Source organism: Triticum dicoccoides, chromosome 7A (genome assembly GCF_002162155.2).
Source record: "Triticum dicoccoides isolate Atlit2015 ecotype Zavitan chromosome 7A, WEW_v2.0, whole genome shotgun sequence".
Classification (NCBI taxonomy): Eukaryota; Viridiplantae; Streptophyta; class Magnoliopsida; order Poales; family Poaceae; genus Triticum; species Triticum dicoccoides.
In genome coordinates, this window is record NC_041392.1 from 686,945,252 (window position 1) to 686,960,988 (window position 15,737).

At 42.3% G+C, this 15,737-nt stretch overlaps 2 protein-coding genes across 8 annotated transcripts; one reads left to right on the forward strand and one right to left on the reverse strand.

Moving 5' to 3' along the window:
• Positions 1 to 2,925: 2,925 nt before the first annotated feature.
• Positions 2,926 to 4,865, reverse strand: LOC119333899. The gene is made up of 3 exons (XM_037606622.1): positions 4,658 to 4,865; positions 3,112 to 3,834; positions 2,926 to 3,004 (listed from the first exon to the last, which is right to left on the reverse strand). The coding sequence occupies exons 1-3, from the start codon at positions 4,863 to 4,865 to the stop codon at positions 2,958 to 2,960; spliced, it is 978 nt and encodes a 325-aa protein (XP_037462519.1). The 3' UTR covers positions 2,926 to 2,957.
• Positions 4,866 to 9,915: 5,050 nt separating this feature from the next.
• Positions 9,916 to 14,918, forward strand: LOC119330930. 7 transcript variants are annotated; one of them, XR_005160321.1, is made up of 8 exons: positions 10,209 to 10,348; positions 10,505 to 10,588; positions 11,723 to 11,772; positions 12,044 to 12,907; positions 12,979 to 13,059; positions 13,764 to 13,807; positions 13,902 to 13,976; positions 14,075 to 14,188. XR_005160321.1 is itself a non-coding variant. In XM_037604069.1 (3 exons), the coding sequence occupies exons 1-3, from the start codon at positions 10,068 to 10,070 to the stop codon at positions 11,754 to 11,756; spliced, it is 399 nt and encodes a 132-aa protein (XP_037459966.1). In that variant the 5' UTR covers positions 9,916 to 10,067; the 3' UTR covers positions 11,757 to 11,914. The 7 variants fall into 7 exon arrangements, 4 of the variants coding, with proteins under 4 accessions (XP_037459966.1, XP_037459967.1, XP_037459968.1 ...); XR_005160320.1 differs by having other exon boundaries at positions 12,115 to 12,907; XR_005160322.1 differs by lacking the exon at positions 14,075 to 14,188 and adding an exon at positions 14,659 to 14,918 and having other exon boundaries at positions 11,723 to 12,907.
• Positions 14,919 to 15,737: the final 819 nt, after the last annotated feature.

The window sequence follows — 15,737 nt, forward strand, 5'->3', positions numbered from 1 at the left end:
TACTTTATGTCAATGTGTCTGGCAGCATTACTTGACCTGTTGTTACTCGTATAGAAAACTGCTGGTTCATTATCGCAGTACAATAAAATTGGTTTAGATATGCTGTCAACCACTTTAAGTCCGGGTATAAAATTCTTTAGCCATACAGCCTGCCCGGTGGCCTCATAACATGCTACAAATTCTGCTTGCATCGTAGATCCACCAGTTAACGTTTGTTTGGAGCTTTTCCACAATATAGCTCCTTCCGCGAGTGTGAATATATAACCTGACGTGGATCTCATACTATCCACACACCCGGCAAAATCAGAGTCTGAATAACCAACAATTTCTAGGTTATCAGTTCTTTTATATGTAAGCATGAAGTCCTTAGTTCCTTGCATATAACGCAAGACTTTCTTTGCGGCCTTCCAGTGGTCCGGTCCTGGATTTGATTGGTATCTGCCAAGCACCCCAGTTACAAAACATAAGTCTGGGCGTGTACACACTTGAGCATACATGATGCTTCCAACAGCTGAAGCATAAGGAACCGACTTCATCTGATCAGTTTCACATTGGTTCCTCGGACATTGAAATGTCCCAAACTTATCGCCCTTAACTATAGGAGCAGGTGAGGGTGAGCACTTATGCATATTGAATTTTTTCAGTACTCTCTCAAAGTATGCCTTTTGAGATAGTCCTAACGTTCCTCTGGACCTATCTCGATGAATCTCGATGCCGAGGACATACGAGGCTTCACCAAGATCTTTCATATGAAAACTGGATGACAGAAAATTCTTGGTCTCATGCAGCATATCCTTATCGCTACATGCCAACAATATGTCATCAACATATAGGACTAAAAATGTGAACCTACTGCCTTTAAACTTAACGTATATGTAGTTGTCCACAACATTTTCGGTGAAACCAAAAGTTTTGATAATTTTATCAAACTTGAGGTACCACTCTCTTGAAGCTTGCTTCAAGCCATAAATTGATTTCTTTAGACGACATGCTAAATGTTCCTTTCCTTCCACAACAAAGCCTTCTGGCTGAGCCATGTAGACATCTTCTTTTAAGTCACCATTTAGAAATGCCGTTTTAACATCCATTTGGTGTAGTTCCAGGTCGTAATGAGCTACTAATGCCATTATGATTCTGAAAGAATCCTTGGTTGACACAGGGGAGAAGGTTTGCTTATAATCAATGCCTTCTCTCTATGTATACCCTTTTGCCACTAGCCTTGCCTTGAACCGTTCGACATTCCCTTTGGAATCATACTTGGTTTTGTAGACCCACTTGCAGCCTACTTTCTTAGCTCCATCGGGAACTTCTACTAAGTCCCATACGTCGTTTGAGCCCATAGATTTCAACTCGTCTTCCATGGCAACCAACCATTTGGACGAATTTTCGCTTTTAATGGCTTCCTTATATGAGGTTGGATCCTCCACCTTTCCCATATCATTCATGTCCTCCATCAAAAAAGTGATATAATCATCTGATATGGCTTTCTTCCTCTCACGCCGTGGTCTACCCATGGGCGGAGGTGGTGGTGGAACATCATCATTTTCATTATTTTCTCGGAGATCCTCATTTGTGTTTGGATTCTCATTATTAGTTTCTGGATCACCATTTGACTGAGAGACTGAACCGTGAGATTCAGGATCATCAGATGTCACATTTCTTCGTATTGGAAAAACAATCTCTTGGATAGTCGGGGATGGTACACAAACCCGCTTCTCCTCAAGATTGATCTCCCTTAAATTTGTGACCTCATTATCCTCAAAAAATACCGCTTGTCTAGTCTCCACAAATTTGGTGGTGTGTCTTGGACAATAAAAACAATATCCCTTTCCCCTATGAGGGTATCCAACGAAGAAACAGCTAACTGTTTTTGGATCCAGTTTCTTAAGTTGTGGATTGAAAACTTTAGCTTCAGCAGGGCAACCCCACACCCGTAAGTAATTCAAGCTCGGTTTCTTTCCCGCCCACATCTCGTAAGGTGTGTTCGGTGCTGACTTAGTTGGAGCAAGATTTAGTATGTGTGCAGCTGTCTTTAATGCCTCTATCCAAAGGCTTACTGGTAAACTAGAGTGACTAAGCATGCTTCGCACCATATCCATAAGGGTGCGGTTGCGGCGCTCGGCCACACCATTTTGTTGTGGTTCACCAGGCATTGAGTACTGAGCAATGATTCCATTTTCAGATAAGAACTTGGCAAAAGGTTCAGGAATCTGCCCATAAGGAGCATGCCTACCATAATACTCTCCCCCGCGATCAGACCGTACAACTTTGATTTTTGCGTTCAGTTGATTTTCAACCTCCGCTTTATAGACTTTGAATTTCTCCAAAACTTCCGATCGGTCACGTATGGGATAAATATACCCATAGCGGGAAAAGTCATCTGTGAATGTAATGAACGAATCAAAACCATCTACAGACTTAACATTAAGGGGTCCACATATGTCGGTGTGAATTAATTCTAAAACCCTTGTGGCTCTAACTGCTCCTTTCTTAATTATTTTTGCAAATTTTCCTTTAATGCAGTCGACACATTTGTCTGCATCTGAGAAGTCTAATGGGAGGAGTATTTCATTTTTAACTAAGCGGTCCATTCTCCCCCTCGAAATGTGGCCCAAACGACAATGCCACAATTTCGAAGAATTACTTACTCCTTTCCATTTCTTCTCAACATTAATTTCATCACTCACATGCATAACTGAATCATTATGAAGAGATAACATGTATAGTTGGCCTCGTCTAACACCGATGCCTACATTCTTATTACATTTGATCAAAGCAAATTGTTTCTTGCCAAAATGGCACTCATACATATCATCATCTAAATGAGAAACTGAAATCAAATTCCTACTTAAGGTAGGCACATAAATAACATTATTCAATCTAAGAGTGTGGCCAGTGTGTACTCCAACGTGAGAGATCCCACAGCTTCAACATCGGCCTCAACTCCGTTCGCAACCTTAAGTTTTCTTGTTCCTCCTCTTATGGTTTGGATCGTATCGAATCCCTGCATAGAGTTAGCAACGTGAGTGGTTGCCCCTGAATCAATCCACCATGACTTTATTGAAAAATCAACATAAAGTGATTCATCTACAAAAGTAATTTCATCAATACCTCTTTTGTTCATCCATTTTAGAAAGCCTGGGCAGTCCCTTTGATAGTGTCCCTCTTCTTTGCAGAAGTTACAAGCATTTTCTCCAGCAGTGGAGCTGCTAGGAGCAGAAGAAGAACCACCGGCTTCTTTACCCTTGAATGCCTTAGGGTTGAATGGCTTAGTGCCTTCTTTCTTGACTTGCCTTTTCTGAGGCTTAGGGAAACCTTGTCCGTCATGCTTTCTCTTGTTAGAGCCAACATGAAAGACATGGTCTTTCTTCTGCCTCATGATCCTTTCTTCCTCCTGGACGATCCTTGCGGTCATCTCAGAGAGTGGCCATTTTTCCTTTAGAGAGTTATAGTTGACCTTAAATTGTTCAAACTCTTCAGGAAGAGACTCAAGAATAATTATGACAAGAAGGGCTTCACTTAAAGAACACTCCAAAGCCTTAAGCTTGGTGAAAGCATTTACCACCCTCAATATGTGCTGCCTAACATTTTCGTCAATAGTGTATTTCTGAAGAAGTTTAGCAAAAAGCTCATGAGCATACACTTTGTCGGAGCCTTTAAATTGCTCCTCCATTTCAGTGAGGAAATCTTTAGCAGTATCTTTCTTGGGGAGTGCTTCAGAAATGTCCGGCGATATTGTCGCTTTCATGATGAGAAGCGCAATATGGTTGGACTTATTCCACTTTTCCATCTTAACATCATACTCCTTCTTGAGTTCTACATACCCTGTGACACCTGCCACAGGTGCCACATGTTTTTCTTCCCTCAAGGCATAGTCAAATTCATTACAACCCAAACATAATTCAACTTGGGACTTCCAACGAGGGAAGTTACTCCCCGTAAGTGGTTCGATCGTGTCAGACCGGAATGGAGCGGAAGCTGAAATCATCATAAAAGTTCATAAGTAAACTTGCATGATTATAAATTTACGTTGGTAAATAAACAAACATGCCAAGTATTTAATTTCAACTCCATGTCAAAACACCGTTGGGCAGAAAAAACATGGATTTAAACATCAACATAATAATAAAACAACGTTGGTCCGAATTAAAATTAGAGTCATTTCATTCTTAATTTAAACATCAACATAAAAGAAAATATCATTATTTTTGATGTCTAAAAATTCATCATGCAAAACACATAATAAATCCTGAATAAAAAATCTCGTTGGTTCAATTTTACCCAGAATAATAATGTGTTCATTTTATTTTTAGGCATTTTCTGTTTTAAACAGTGCAAAACATGGAAGATATTAACTTACAGTGCACTGGAAAACACAGAAAAATGCGACGGCCCAAAATACCCACAGTTATTCAATAGCCCAACCGAGCAGCGAAAAACCATAATAAAAAAAACGCGCTGGGCTAAGGCAACCCAGGCTGAAGCCCATGGCCGAAAATGGCCCATTAATGCCCGCCGGCCCGAGTCGGCACTCCGCGTCGCTGTGAGCCGTCCGATCGAATTGGACGGCCGGTGCGGCTTGCGGCCGGAACAAAAATGCCGACCGGCCTAACCCTAGTCTCACTTTCTCCCCTGACCCCCCCGCGTTTAGCGCTACAGAGAGCGGCGGCGACATTCAACGGCGGCTCGAGGCGCGCCGGCCATGGCGGCGCGGCGGCTGCGCTCGCCGGAGGAGCGTGCAGCAGGATGAATCCCGCGCGCTCCCCCGTCGAACGTGGCCCCGGCGTTCGTGCTTCATGGCGCATCAAGGGAGGAGGGACGCCGGCCACCGCGACATGAGGGGCGACGGCGACGAGCTCGTCCATTCGAGTAGCGGCGGTGGCGGCTAGTAGACGTTCCGCGCGTCGCTCCGGTGGGAGGCGACGGCGTCGCGGCGTCTCCGCCCTCGCACTACAGTGGATGCAGTGCGGGCCCCGAAGGGAAAGGCGGCTACGCGGCGCATTAGGTGAGGATTCTCCTCATTCTTCTCCAATTCGTGTACATAGTGCGTGATTTGTGGTGAAAACACTCCTAATTTCAGAATTAGGGTTCTTTCGAATTGGGGAAAAATTCTAGGGTTCTTGAACATGGGAGGGTTTGCTACTGTTGATCCCTCTGCCTTCTAATTTGTTTATCAAAAACCGGAATCAGTACTTAAACATGATTGATTCTAATTAACCGTGACATAACCATGAGCATTAATCTTTAACATGGGTTAATTAAAAGGAACTGACATTAACAGTAATGATCCGAAGCAAAATTAGTGTATCACATAATTATTTGCAGATGGCAATTGGCATGAACGTCAAACAGTAGCATGAGCATCAGGCTAAAACTTTAAATCTTGATCATAAAAAAAAATCCTAATCCTGACTTGATCTAAACTTGATGTTGATCTACAGATCAATAATATAGGGACCTAATGCAATCAGAATTGGCGACTGATACCATTGTTGGATTAATTATGCATCTATGAGATGCCATTAGCAGAATCTAATTGCACCTAGATCACCTCGCAACATGAACAGAGAAGGGTTTAGGGTTTCTTTACATGTCACGGGAGTGGACATGATCGCCTGCTCGGTGCAGGCGTGATGTAGGGGTCATGTAGTCGAAGTAGATGTTCTCCTCGACGTCCTGATTCCTTCAGGACGCCATCGGGACTGGCCGGGGACGGCGGCGGCGGCTGGCTTTGGTCTTCCCGTCGCTGCAGCGCTCCCCCTGATCGGATGGGGTGAGAGAATATCGGGAGGGGAGTGAAACCGTACGTGAATTGTGATCGCGCAGGTGGCCAGCTCTCTCCTGTATCCTTTTATATGGCGCTGGCGACAAGGGACCCAAAACCTGAGTTGGTTTTTGGGCGCCCCCGATCAGGGCGCATTAGTTCTGATCGAGACTCACGTACGTTGGTACGTGGACCCTTCACTTATCGTTATCCCTTCTTTCCCTTTTTTCGGTTAGACTAATAGATCTAATCTGGCTTGTTTAAGCCGTCAGATCAAAACCAACAAGGCCCACCGTGAAAGCCTCTCACATTTATTTATTTTTGAGATTTGTGATTGCCTGTCGTTTCCACGAACTAACCCGCTTTAAAAGCGCTCACTTCAAACACACCTCTTCGCCTCCTCTATTGGAGACCTAGTTGTGCCGACGGCCCTTGATGACATCTGCCACCTTGGCGACGTCGCCGGTGATCACCGGCGGTATGGATCCGCCTCCTCACCGGCGGTATGGATCCGCCTCCTCCGTGCATCTCGTCCACCCGCACGGGATCTTCCCTCCTGATTATGGCAAGTTCCGAAATCCCCTCCGCCTCTCCTCTCTCCGCCTCTGTTCTTGCTGAGGAGCTCCTGCAGACTACCATCAGGAAGCATATTTGTCTAGAACTAAGAATTAGGATAGCAATAGTATATGCCCACATCTCCTTATCGATCATGCTACTAACTTGCTGAATATATAGATTTTCCTTCCAAGAAAAATATATTCATGTTCAATAAGAATTTCTGTCACTGGGCAGATCTTCTGGTGCAGACTATGCTCCTGCTGACTCGTTCAGACAACAAGCTACAACCAGAGTTGAATAGTGGCACAGTTACACAACAATCCGACAAAGCTAAACTCAGTTCCTGAGACAAAATGTCAAGGTTCTCTTCTTTGTAGGTATAGACAGATATGCCTACTGTTAGAAAGAAATACCTCACTTGTTCATAGATTACATTCAAATTTGTGGAGGATAATTCAGATTTGTCTGGTGCTGTTGTTATTGATATTGTAGGTTTTGTTGTTGGTAGCATAGGCACAGCGGCATACCCCGTCCCGGTTCACATCCCACTAAATCACTACATGTCAATTAATCAACGTTATCGGCTCATTCCCTCTAAAAGCCCTTCCTCGAACTGAAACCTTCACGTCATTGAAGACCACATCATTGCGGTGCCACTGGATGCACCAGAACACAGTGGTGATGGCTCTCCACATGTCTCTTGTATCCCTCCATCAAATAGCTGCTAATCGTGGTCAGGCACACACTTCTGCTGGCATTCGTGGAGGACGGAATGGCAGACCTCCCATGTGACCACAAATCCAAGCAGTAAACGCGACAGCGTCTCCGACATCTGGTCGCGGATCGGGCAGCGGACCGTATGCGGCAGCCCACGGTGCTGAAGCCTATCTGTTGTCCAGCATCTATTACAGGCAGCTAGCCACGCAAAGAATACACAGCTCTTAGGAGGACAGGATCTCTAAACCTGACTCGCGGTCGGCACTGCGGCACGAAGAATGCCACGGGTGGCCACTATTCAGTGCGGTCACCAACAGGTCTTTCTGAAATCTGAAGTTGTCACTATTGCCAAATATGAGGTGTCATATCAAGGAACCAACAAATATTTCTCTGAATCTGCGATGTAGCCAGAAGGAGATGCTGCAACTTTCCTCCTATCTGGAGGACTCGCCTTGCTTGAGTGTATTTGTGTCCCCAAATTTCTCCAACATTATACAGCCTTTGAACTTACCCACTGTTTCTTGGGCATCATGGTGTACAGGCTCCTGGTCAACGATCGCAAGGAAGTCGCGGTGCTAACGCAGCATGCTGACGGAAGTGAACTGATTGATGCTTGGCTGATGCATCCGCCTTATCTTCGAGAATTGGCATCCAAACAGTAACTGTGTTAAAATAGGGTACAAGATTAGGATGAGATCAGGCAACCTCTGCTGGATCTGTTTTTCACAGCATAATTTGGGCTGAGATCAGCCTGAAATCGCTGCAGTGCGATATAATAAATAATTAGAAAACCAGATAAGGTATCAGGCATTCGAACTGCAGAGAAAAAAAAGAGAGCAAGAAAAGGACAACAGAGAGGCTGAAGACTAGTATATGTAGACTAAGCAAACTAACCCCACGGTTTTGGACTGCTAACCATGTGGTCTGTAGATTCACACCCGTCTGATCTCTAGTTGCTAACATCGAATCCGAAGTATTCTGTGACTGGAGCACTGTTTATTTGATTCTGCAAAACAGAGCAACAACTAACAGACTCATCGTACGTAAGGCAGATGGCTACAGAAGAACGGGTAATGATTCTCTAAATTAGTGTGTGTATATATATAGTAATACTATTCATCACTCAGGATGCAGAATAAGTAATTCTTCGCCCGAGATAATCTTACGATCGCTTCATAAATAAATTACGTTTGAAATACAAATAGTTACATTCATATTGATTCACTACGTAAAATTTAGTATAAGAAAACAAAAAAAAGGTTATAAGACAAAAACTATCGCATTTTATGTATGTTTTTCACTATGTTTTTACGTTTGTAATTTTACGTAACATAAAATATTTTTTACGGCGAGTATATATTTTGTTACGTTCTCTTTTTACGTATGAAATAAGACAAAATTTATGAAACCTAAAAATACGGTGCATCGACGTCAAAATAGAGAAGGGGTGAAGAATAACTATTTCTTACCCAGGGTGACGAATAACACGTAATTTATTTATAAAGAATTAGCATAGCCATTATTTATAAAGAATTAGCATAGAGATACCAAAATTTTGTCCAAGGAGTAAGGATATGACTGTATATAATTACTAGTAAGAGGGAGTAGAACAGTTCAATGGGTATGCAAGGTCTTAGCTTCACATTATTCAGCTGAACACACATTGACAATAGAAGTTATCTGCAGAAAACAATATATAACCAATCAATGCAACAAAAGTAGTCCAGCCTTAATTAATAAAGCCAGGAAATAAGCAGTGAGTATGAAAGGACATACGTTAGACCAACAAAAGGTCAATAAAGTGATAGCCTAAACATGAATACAATTATATTAACTCTAGGTAAAAATGCATGTGCTAAGTGCTGAACTTAACAAGCACCAGCTCAAAAAGTTCTATACAATCCCTAACATGCTTGTCTACTGAAAAAAAATAAGTCTATCAGTATTCTGCTAAACATGTCACTGAAATGATTACTTTTTACTCCACAAATTATACTATATGTTTAATACTGGTAGAGGCAACGCAACAACTCTGATTAGACCAAAGAAGCAGGAATATGGCCTTTGATTTTGCAGAATCTTGAAACTTGCTAGAAAAAGCAATTAGGTTTAAAGAGACACGAAGATCCCACAGATGAGGGCTATGTTTCCAATTTCGTTGGTTGTAAAAAGCTTCAAATATGGGATAGTAGTGCTCAAACTGTTGAAACTGGAACATACTTAATTACAGAGTAAGGTATTAGTGCCTCTCATAGAGGAAACATATTGTTGGGGGAGGGGGGCCCACTCCACTACTTGATCACAGGCCAACTAAAATTGGAAGTTCTAAAGAGGACTGGGAAAACGAAACTAGATACTCTGGTCATAGTTTCAACTTGGAGCCATTAGATGAAGAAAAAATGAGCAAGAAATTGTTCAAGGTCTATTAGAAGATTTTGATCGTTTTCCGATACAGAATATAAACCAACTAGGATTACGAATCATCAACACTGACATTTCTCGGCCTTTTCAGATAGCAAGATCACATTACATGGTGCACACATATGCACACTTCTACGTCAGGTCAACCTTAGCAATGCAAGCACCTACGTAGAATCAGAGAACCAAACAATGCAAATTGTATCAGAACATAATATTCTAATAGAGATAGCATGTACATGTCAAAATAGAACACACTAAAGTGTCTCATACAGCTCTACTTGTTGCACATCAAAAGGCATCAAAAATAATAAGGTGTGCATCAAGAGCTAACGCTCACGATAGCCACGTGGCGCCAGGGATCGTGTGGAAAAGCTCGTTCCGTATTGGCGTATTCGTGTTGTTCTTTTTTTGGTCCTGGTTGGCCCACCACATTACAGGAGAGCGAGAAGAGCGCCTCGCATTTGCTTCCCATTGCACGCAACTTCCCATCTCTCTCGTTCTTTCCACTGCAGCCGCCGCCGCCGCCGCTAGGGTTGCCGCCGCCAACACCTCCCCAAGCCGTATTCGCCTCGACGGGTCTCAACCTGCCACGCGGAGTGACTCTCGGATGCGGACGCTCGAGGGCGAGGGAAGCGCCGCCGCTTTTCATGGGCGCCGGTTGCTGGTGGCGGCGGGAGGGACGAGCAGGCGTGCGGCAACCTCAAGCTTCTCCCATGTGCCTGGACACGAGCGGCACAAGGGGTTGAGGAGCAGGGGGCGATGCCAAGGGCGTGGAGCAGGGGATTCACAAGCAGATGCATATCATCAGCAACCCCTGAGACCTCGTGCAACATCAAGATGCTGGTGTCCTGCCTCCATTTGTTCGCCACGGTCGCTGCCTCATGTCAGGTACACATCGCATCTCCCTTCCTTCTCTTCTGGTCTGCTGTGGTTGAGTTCTACAAGGAGATGAGTTATTACTACTGAATTTCAGATCTAAAGTTGTGTGCTACAAAAAAAATTGTATAGCTTACCGATTCTTAATCTAAGAAGAATGTTTATCAGGTATTGCGCGCAGGTATATGGCGAGGACACAAATTTGGGTGTCCAGCTCCTTGCCTGCATGTGCAAAGAATTCAGAACCTGCAGGTATTTTTTATTCTTGATCTCTCCATACCTTGTGTTTCATTTTCTGAATTGAAGGAATTCATGTTTAATTCCACATGATATTCAAACAAATAAATACATTGTGTGTTGAATTGCTGAAATATGGAGGAAATGCTACAGCTTGATGACTATTACAATATAGTTAATTCAGAACTTCAGTTCTGACGACATGGGTCTTGTGGACTATATTGGCTACCAGTACAATTGAGCATGATTTACACTGTTTGACAACAAAGTTTTGTAAAAACTGCAGTATTTTAGCATGTTCGTATATCAACGTATTTTGCAGTAGCAGTAATGCAGAGAATGAATCTACAATAGTCCACCTATTACCAGTACTCTTACTTCTTCTCTTCTTCCTGAATAGTTTGCTCTTTTCTCATCCACTACTCTGTTTGATTTAGCCCCTATAATCTCATCTTTCATTGTGCAGATTATTTTGTGTATGTGACTACAAGGTGTTGGAAATCCAATCAGACTGTAGGAAAAGATATATTTCTTCTTATGCTCTTTGTGTAATCAATTGTTCTTTTTTCTTCTGCTGGGCAGTTGGGGGTTTGTTTTGGGATGTTTCACCAAACTTAGGGAAGACCTTGTCAAGCTTATTTGGGGGGGCACCAGGGTGAATTAATCCTGATCCTAGCATAAGTACAGTCAGGAATTACATCTTTTGTGGCCAGCAGGAACAGTGTGGTGTCCTATTTTTTGCACTCTGGCGTTTTCTGTACTATTGGCAGAACATACACTATATTTGCTAGCTCTTGTTGTTACCTCATTTTATCCTATGCTTCTCTCAAATCAGCTATGAATTACAAACGATAATAAATCTCATGATGATGATGGTGGAGACTGTTGGTACTTTAGGTGATACATGCCTCATCAAAACTGAACATTTATCAATTTTGATGCATGGCTGTACGGGCTAACATTTTTTGTTTAAGGAAGCAACTATATAGTGTGTGCTGCAAGAATGTACATGCAATATATCTTGTGCATTGCAGACATAGGAACGCTTGATTGTCATGAGTGTGTCTCAATTGGTTCTTTATAATACAGTACTAGAGTTCATTTAGAGTATTAGTGGATGATAATTTCCTTCCCTCATATTTAAAACAGTGCAGCAGATGAAGCCAACGCGGACGATGATTAACTTCTCTGACCTTATGGTAGGTTGAATCTGAATCACATTGATGGGTGAACTTCCTTGTAGTCCCTTTTCCTGAAACTATAAGACAATGGCTTAGCCTGATGTTTTGGTAGTTGTGTAAGCTGAAACATGATGCTAAGCCGAACAATTTATTGTCGTTTTTTCGCATGAGATCACATTTTGGTAGTTGCGAAGCCTAAACCATGATGCTTTCTTGCTGCTGTTGTAGCCTCTAATGAAATTGTGAGATAATGTAGTTAAGCTAAATTTCTTCTGTTTCAATAAGATAGATGTTGGTAGTTGCGTAAGTTGGCAGTGGTGGCTTTGATATATGATCTGCCTCGACTCGGGTCTCCTCCAGTCAGCGCCTATTCGGCGACGGCGACAGCGAGAGGAGATGAAGTGGAGGCAACTCGAGGGCCTCCTAGGGGGCCTGGTCCAGTTCTCCCCCGCCGCCTCCTTTGCTCGATTTGGCGTCCAAAAAAGGTGAGTAATGCGACGAGTAATTTATATGAACTTTGTTATGCTCTCGATTGATTCTGCTGCCTTTTGCTGCTTTGGGTGCCTGTTGTGGCGTGAGTGGGATTCGGTTCCACGCCAAATCAAGCAGTCTACTCTGGCTGAGTAGACTAGCAGGTCCATCCATCCATGTACGCCTTTCTTTGTACGCCTGAATTTTTTCAAGGGATCGGTGGCAGCGAGATCCGCAAGGAGAACGAGGTGGCGCCGCAAGATGGCAAGAACGGTGCGGCAGCGGGGTGGGCAAGAAGATGAGGGTATTTAGGAGAGGGTGGAGGCAACGACAGTTTGCAGCAAATAAATTAATGTCCATCATTGGTTGCAGGTGTCAGGATAACTAGCTACAGGTCATGTTCCAGAATCCCCCTTCCAACCTTCTCTCCCCATAGATTGAATATACTCCCTCGGTTAATTCTTTTTATCTGCTAATTTTTTCACAATTTCTTATTCCCTTCGTTAATTTGTAGGAGGAAAATTGTGCTGACGATCTTTTCTATACTCTCTGGATTTATGGTTTATTCATGGAAAGGGTGTAAAATAATGGGCAATGGTAATTATTTTGTTCCTGTGAAGCTCCAGGTTTGGCTGATTGCTCGGATGATGAGTATCATAACCCACACAAGAAATATAGAAAAGTAAGCTGGACTAGATGTACATATTCTTCAAGTGACTAGCAATATGTAATAACCTTGCTACACAATTTCAGGGTAAAGCGAAGACACAGTCCATTTGGTTTGTCATTTTGAAGGCACAGATAGAAACAAGAACACCATATATGTTCTATAAGGTCTGCTCTAAATTTTGCGAGTCTCTGAAGACATGTGTTCTCTTCCAATAGTTTGTCTTTAAAAGTAATTCATGTGTCCACACAATTTATTTTCGATGATGTGCATGACACTTTCAGCAGAAAAAGAAAACAAAATCTGGGCACAAATTGTCTCTTCCCTCCTGTGTACAGAGATAAATGAATTCATAAGTCCCACAAAACTGCCGTGTGCAATTTGGCATCAATTTCTTTGCCACGATTTTTAAGAGAAAATGTATGTGTTGATTACTATTGAGCCTCTGGTTAATTGTTGAACCTGGAAATGTATGTGCATTACTTGACATTGTACATTTTATGTTTCATGGTATTCCAGAGCCCCATCTAGCTTAGCTTGTCGGCAGTATTGGACAAAATAAATAGATATTTTAACTTTGATAAATCAGGAGAGGTCCATCTCAAGAGTGTTGTGGTTATGTTTAATGTACTCTTGTGCGCGAGATTTTTACTGTGTCCCTAGCTTTGTACATTATTCCTATGAGTTGTTCATGTTGTTTAATAAAACTTATAATGATGCACTGTAGTTCAGTTTAGTTTGTTAGTCTCTTCGATATGTCGTGCAACAACCATTCAACAAGGCTTTGTCTTTCAAGCTGTGTTATTAGAGGCAATGCTTCATGATATTCGTTGATACTTTAAGTGCTAATATCTTTGCATTTTATTTGTAGGAGGAGCTTTGAAAGTTTGTCAGGGCGGAGAAGATGGTTCTCAAGTATGCTACTATCATTGATGTTGTGTGGGAACACTAAAGATTTGTGAAACTGCTTGCCACTGTCTTACTTGTACCTGCAATTGTGTTTATACAGGACAGAGCTCTGCCGTTTCAGTGGTGCCAAGATATACCCGGGGAATGCATCAGATTCGTCCATTCAGACTCTCGAGTAAGCTTGTGTGCCCATATCGTTAGTGCACATGGAATTAAATAAGTAGAAGTTTGCTAAAATTATGCTGCGCATTCTTTGCCTATATCCAAAATCAGGTCTTCCTTTTTTCCAACTCAAAGTGCAAGCGCTATTTCCACAACCATCTCAAGCCTGGTAAGCTTATATGGAATGCCATGTACAGGAAGCAGCACAAGAACGTACATGGTAACAAGCCAATTCCCTTAAATGATATACTCCATATACTTCAACATATGTTTCATAATCTTAATAGTATCTCCTATTAGGTGATCTGATTAGGAAGTGTAAGTACAATGATCTGGTAGGTAATTGGGCTGCTTAAATATTTCCTCCGATTAATAGTTTAATTTACCAATAGGTACTGGCAGTCAAAGAAACTGACATCTAATCAGTCTCAGGGATTGAATGATTTAGTTACCACACTGTGTCAGTTAGTCTGCTCTTTGTTCACAAGATGAATGATCTATATTACTTAATCATGTGCAATTTTCATTCCTTTTGCTCTGTTGCAAGTGGATGTATAGTTTGCCAGTTTTCATCTCTATTTAGATGTGTTTTAACCAAAACTCCCGAGTACTCGCTTGCTTTGTCTTTTTAAGCAACTACAAATTGTATGGGCATATGAAGTTGTGGCTTATAATTCTTCGTGGTGAGGTTGCAGTATATTCGTGTTGAGGCTGCAAAGAAGAGGCACCGCGCCATCAAGAGTCTTTATGGTCTCGCTGTTCATCGCCTTTGGATGCGCCATTGATGACCATAACCACAGTCCATGCATAGAATCCATGTGTCGTGTTTCCTGTTTCTCTAAGACCTTGTAGTTCTGCCGAATGATGTGAGGAAATATGCCTCTGCTTTATCATCTATATCATCGTTCATGTAACCTCTAAGAATCTGGTCTTTGAATGTGTTGCATTCACACAACTGCCTTATTGTTTCACTTTTGCACAACTGTCTTATTATTTCAGTTAGAACTTGCACGTATCAGTACTTCATCTCCTTGTGCCCCAAGTTTGATGGAATAACAACAAGTACTACACACAGGAAAGTGCAAGGGGCGTGTCCAACCTGGCACCACCCAACTTTCGCTCAGGCTGCGCGCCACGGGCGCGCCCTAACCACTAGTAGTCAACATACTACAACCCATACCAACATGTCCACAAGGGAAACATCCAGCCAGAGACAGTGCTAGATATGAAAACGAGTACAGATCAAACTGAAAACTGAAGTTGGCATTTTCCATAACAATAATATCTCTAGTTGAAACTTGTGACCAAGGTGTTTGAGTCGCGACTTGGCGAGTCGCCGCGAGCCGTGCGGCTCGGCGATTAGTCGACGAAAGTTGCTGTGTAGTCGCGAGTCGCCCTGATTTTTGAAAAACGACTTGGCGATTAGTCGACGACTATACAGCGACTCAAAAACCATGCTTGTGACTCTTTGACAATGCAATGGAGCACCTCACCGATGACTGCCCAACTTTTAATCAGCAGAATATTCATCAAATTTGGATGTAACTTTTCGAGTAGATGATTTTTTATATAAAAAACTTTTTAATACGAGTTCGTATGCAAAAGTTATGCCCACTTTACAAATTCCAGAGAGATTTTGTAAATAAAGTCGAAATTCATATTTGTAAATTTTCCCAACAAGTAGACTACATATCACATGGGAAACTTATTTTTTTTTATTTTTTTTGACATTTCCATCATTTTCTTTTGTTTTTTCTAAAACTGAAAAGGCAGT

What these genes read in the sequence shown, in the direction of transcription:
- LOC119333899 (XM_037606622.1), bottom strand. Translation starts at nt 4,865, where the DNA reads ATGGACGAGCTCGTCGCCGTCGCCCCTCATGTCGCGGTGGCCGGCGTC. An exon ending in GAATGTCGCCGCCGCTCTCT is followed by an intron (nt 3,835 to 4,657) that starts GTAGCGCTAAAC and finishes CACCTGTGGCAG; the next exon opens with GTGTCACAGGGTATGTAGAA. An exon ending in AAAATGGATGAACAAAAGAG is followed by an intron (nt 3,005 to 3,111) that starts GTATTGATGAAA and finishes AACTCTATGCAG; the next exon opens with GGATTCGATACGATCCAAAC.
- LOC119330930 (XM_037604069.1), top strand. Translation starts at nt 10,068, where the DNA reads ATGCGGACGCTCGAGGGCGAGGGAAGCGCCGCCGCTTTTCATGGGCGC. An exon ending in CGGTCGCTGCCTCATGTCAG is followed by an intron (nt 10,349 to 10,504) that starts GTACACATCGCA and finishes AATGTTTATCAG; the next exon opens with GTATTGCGCGCAGGTATATG. An exon ending in AAAGAATTCAGAACCTGCAG is followed by an intron (nt 10,589 to 11,722) that starts GTATTTTTTATT and finishes TATTTAAAACAG; the next exon opens with TGCAGCAGATGAAGCCAACG.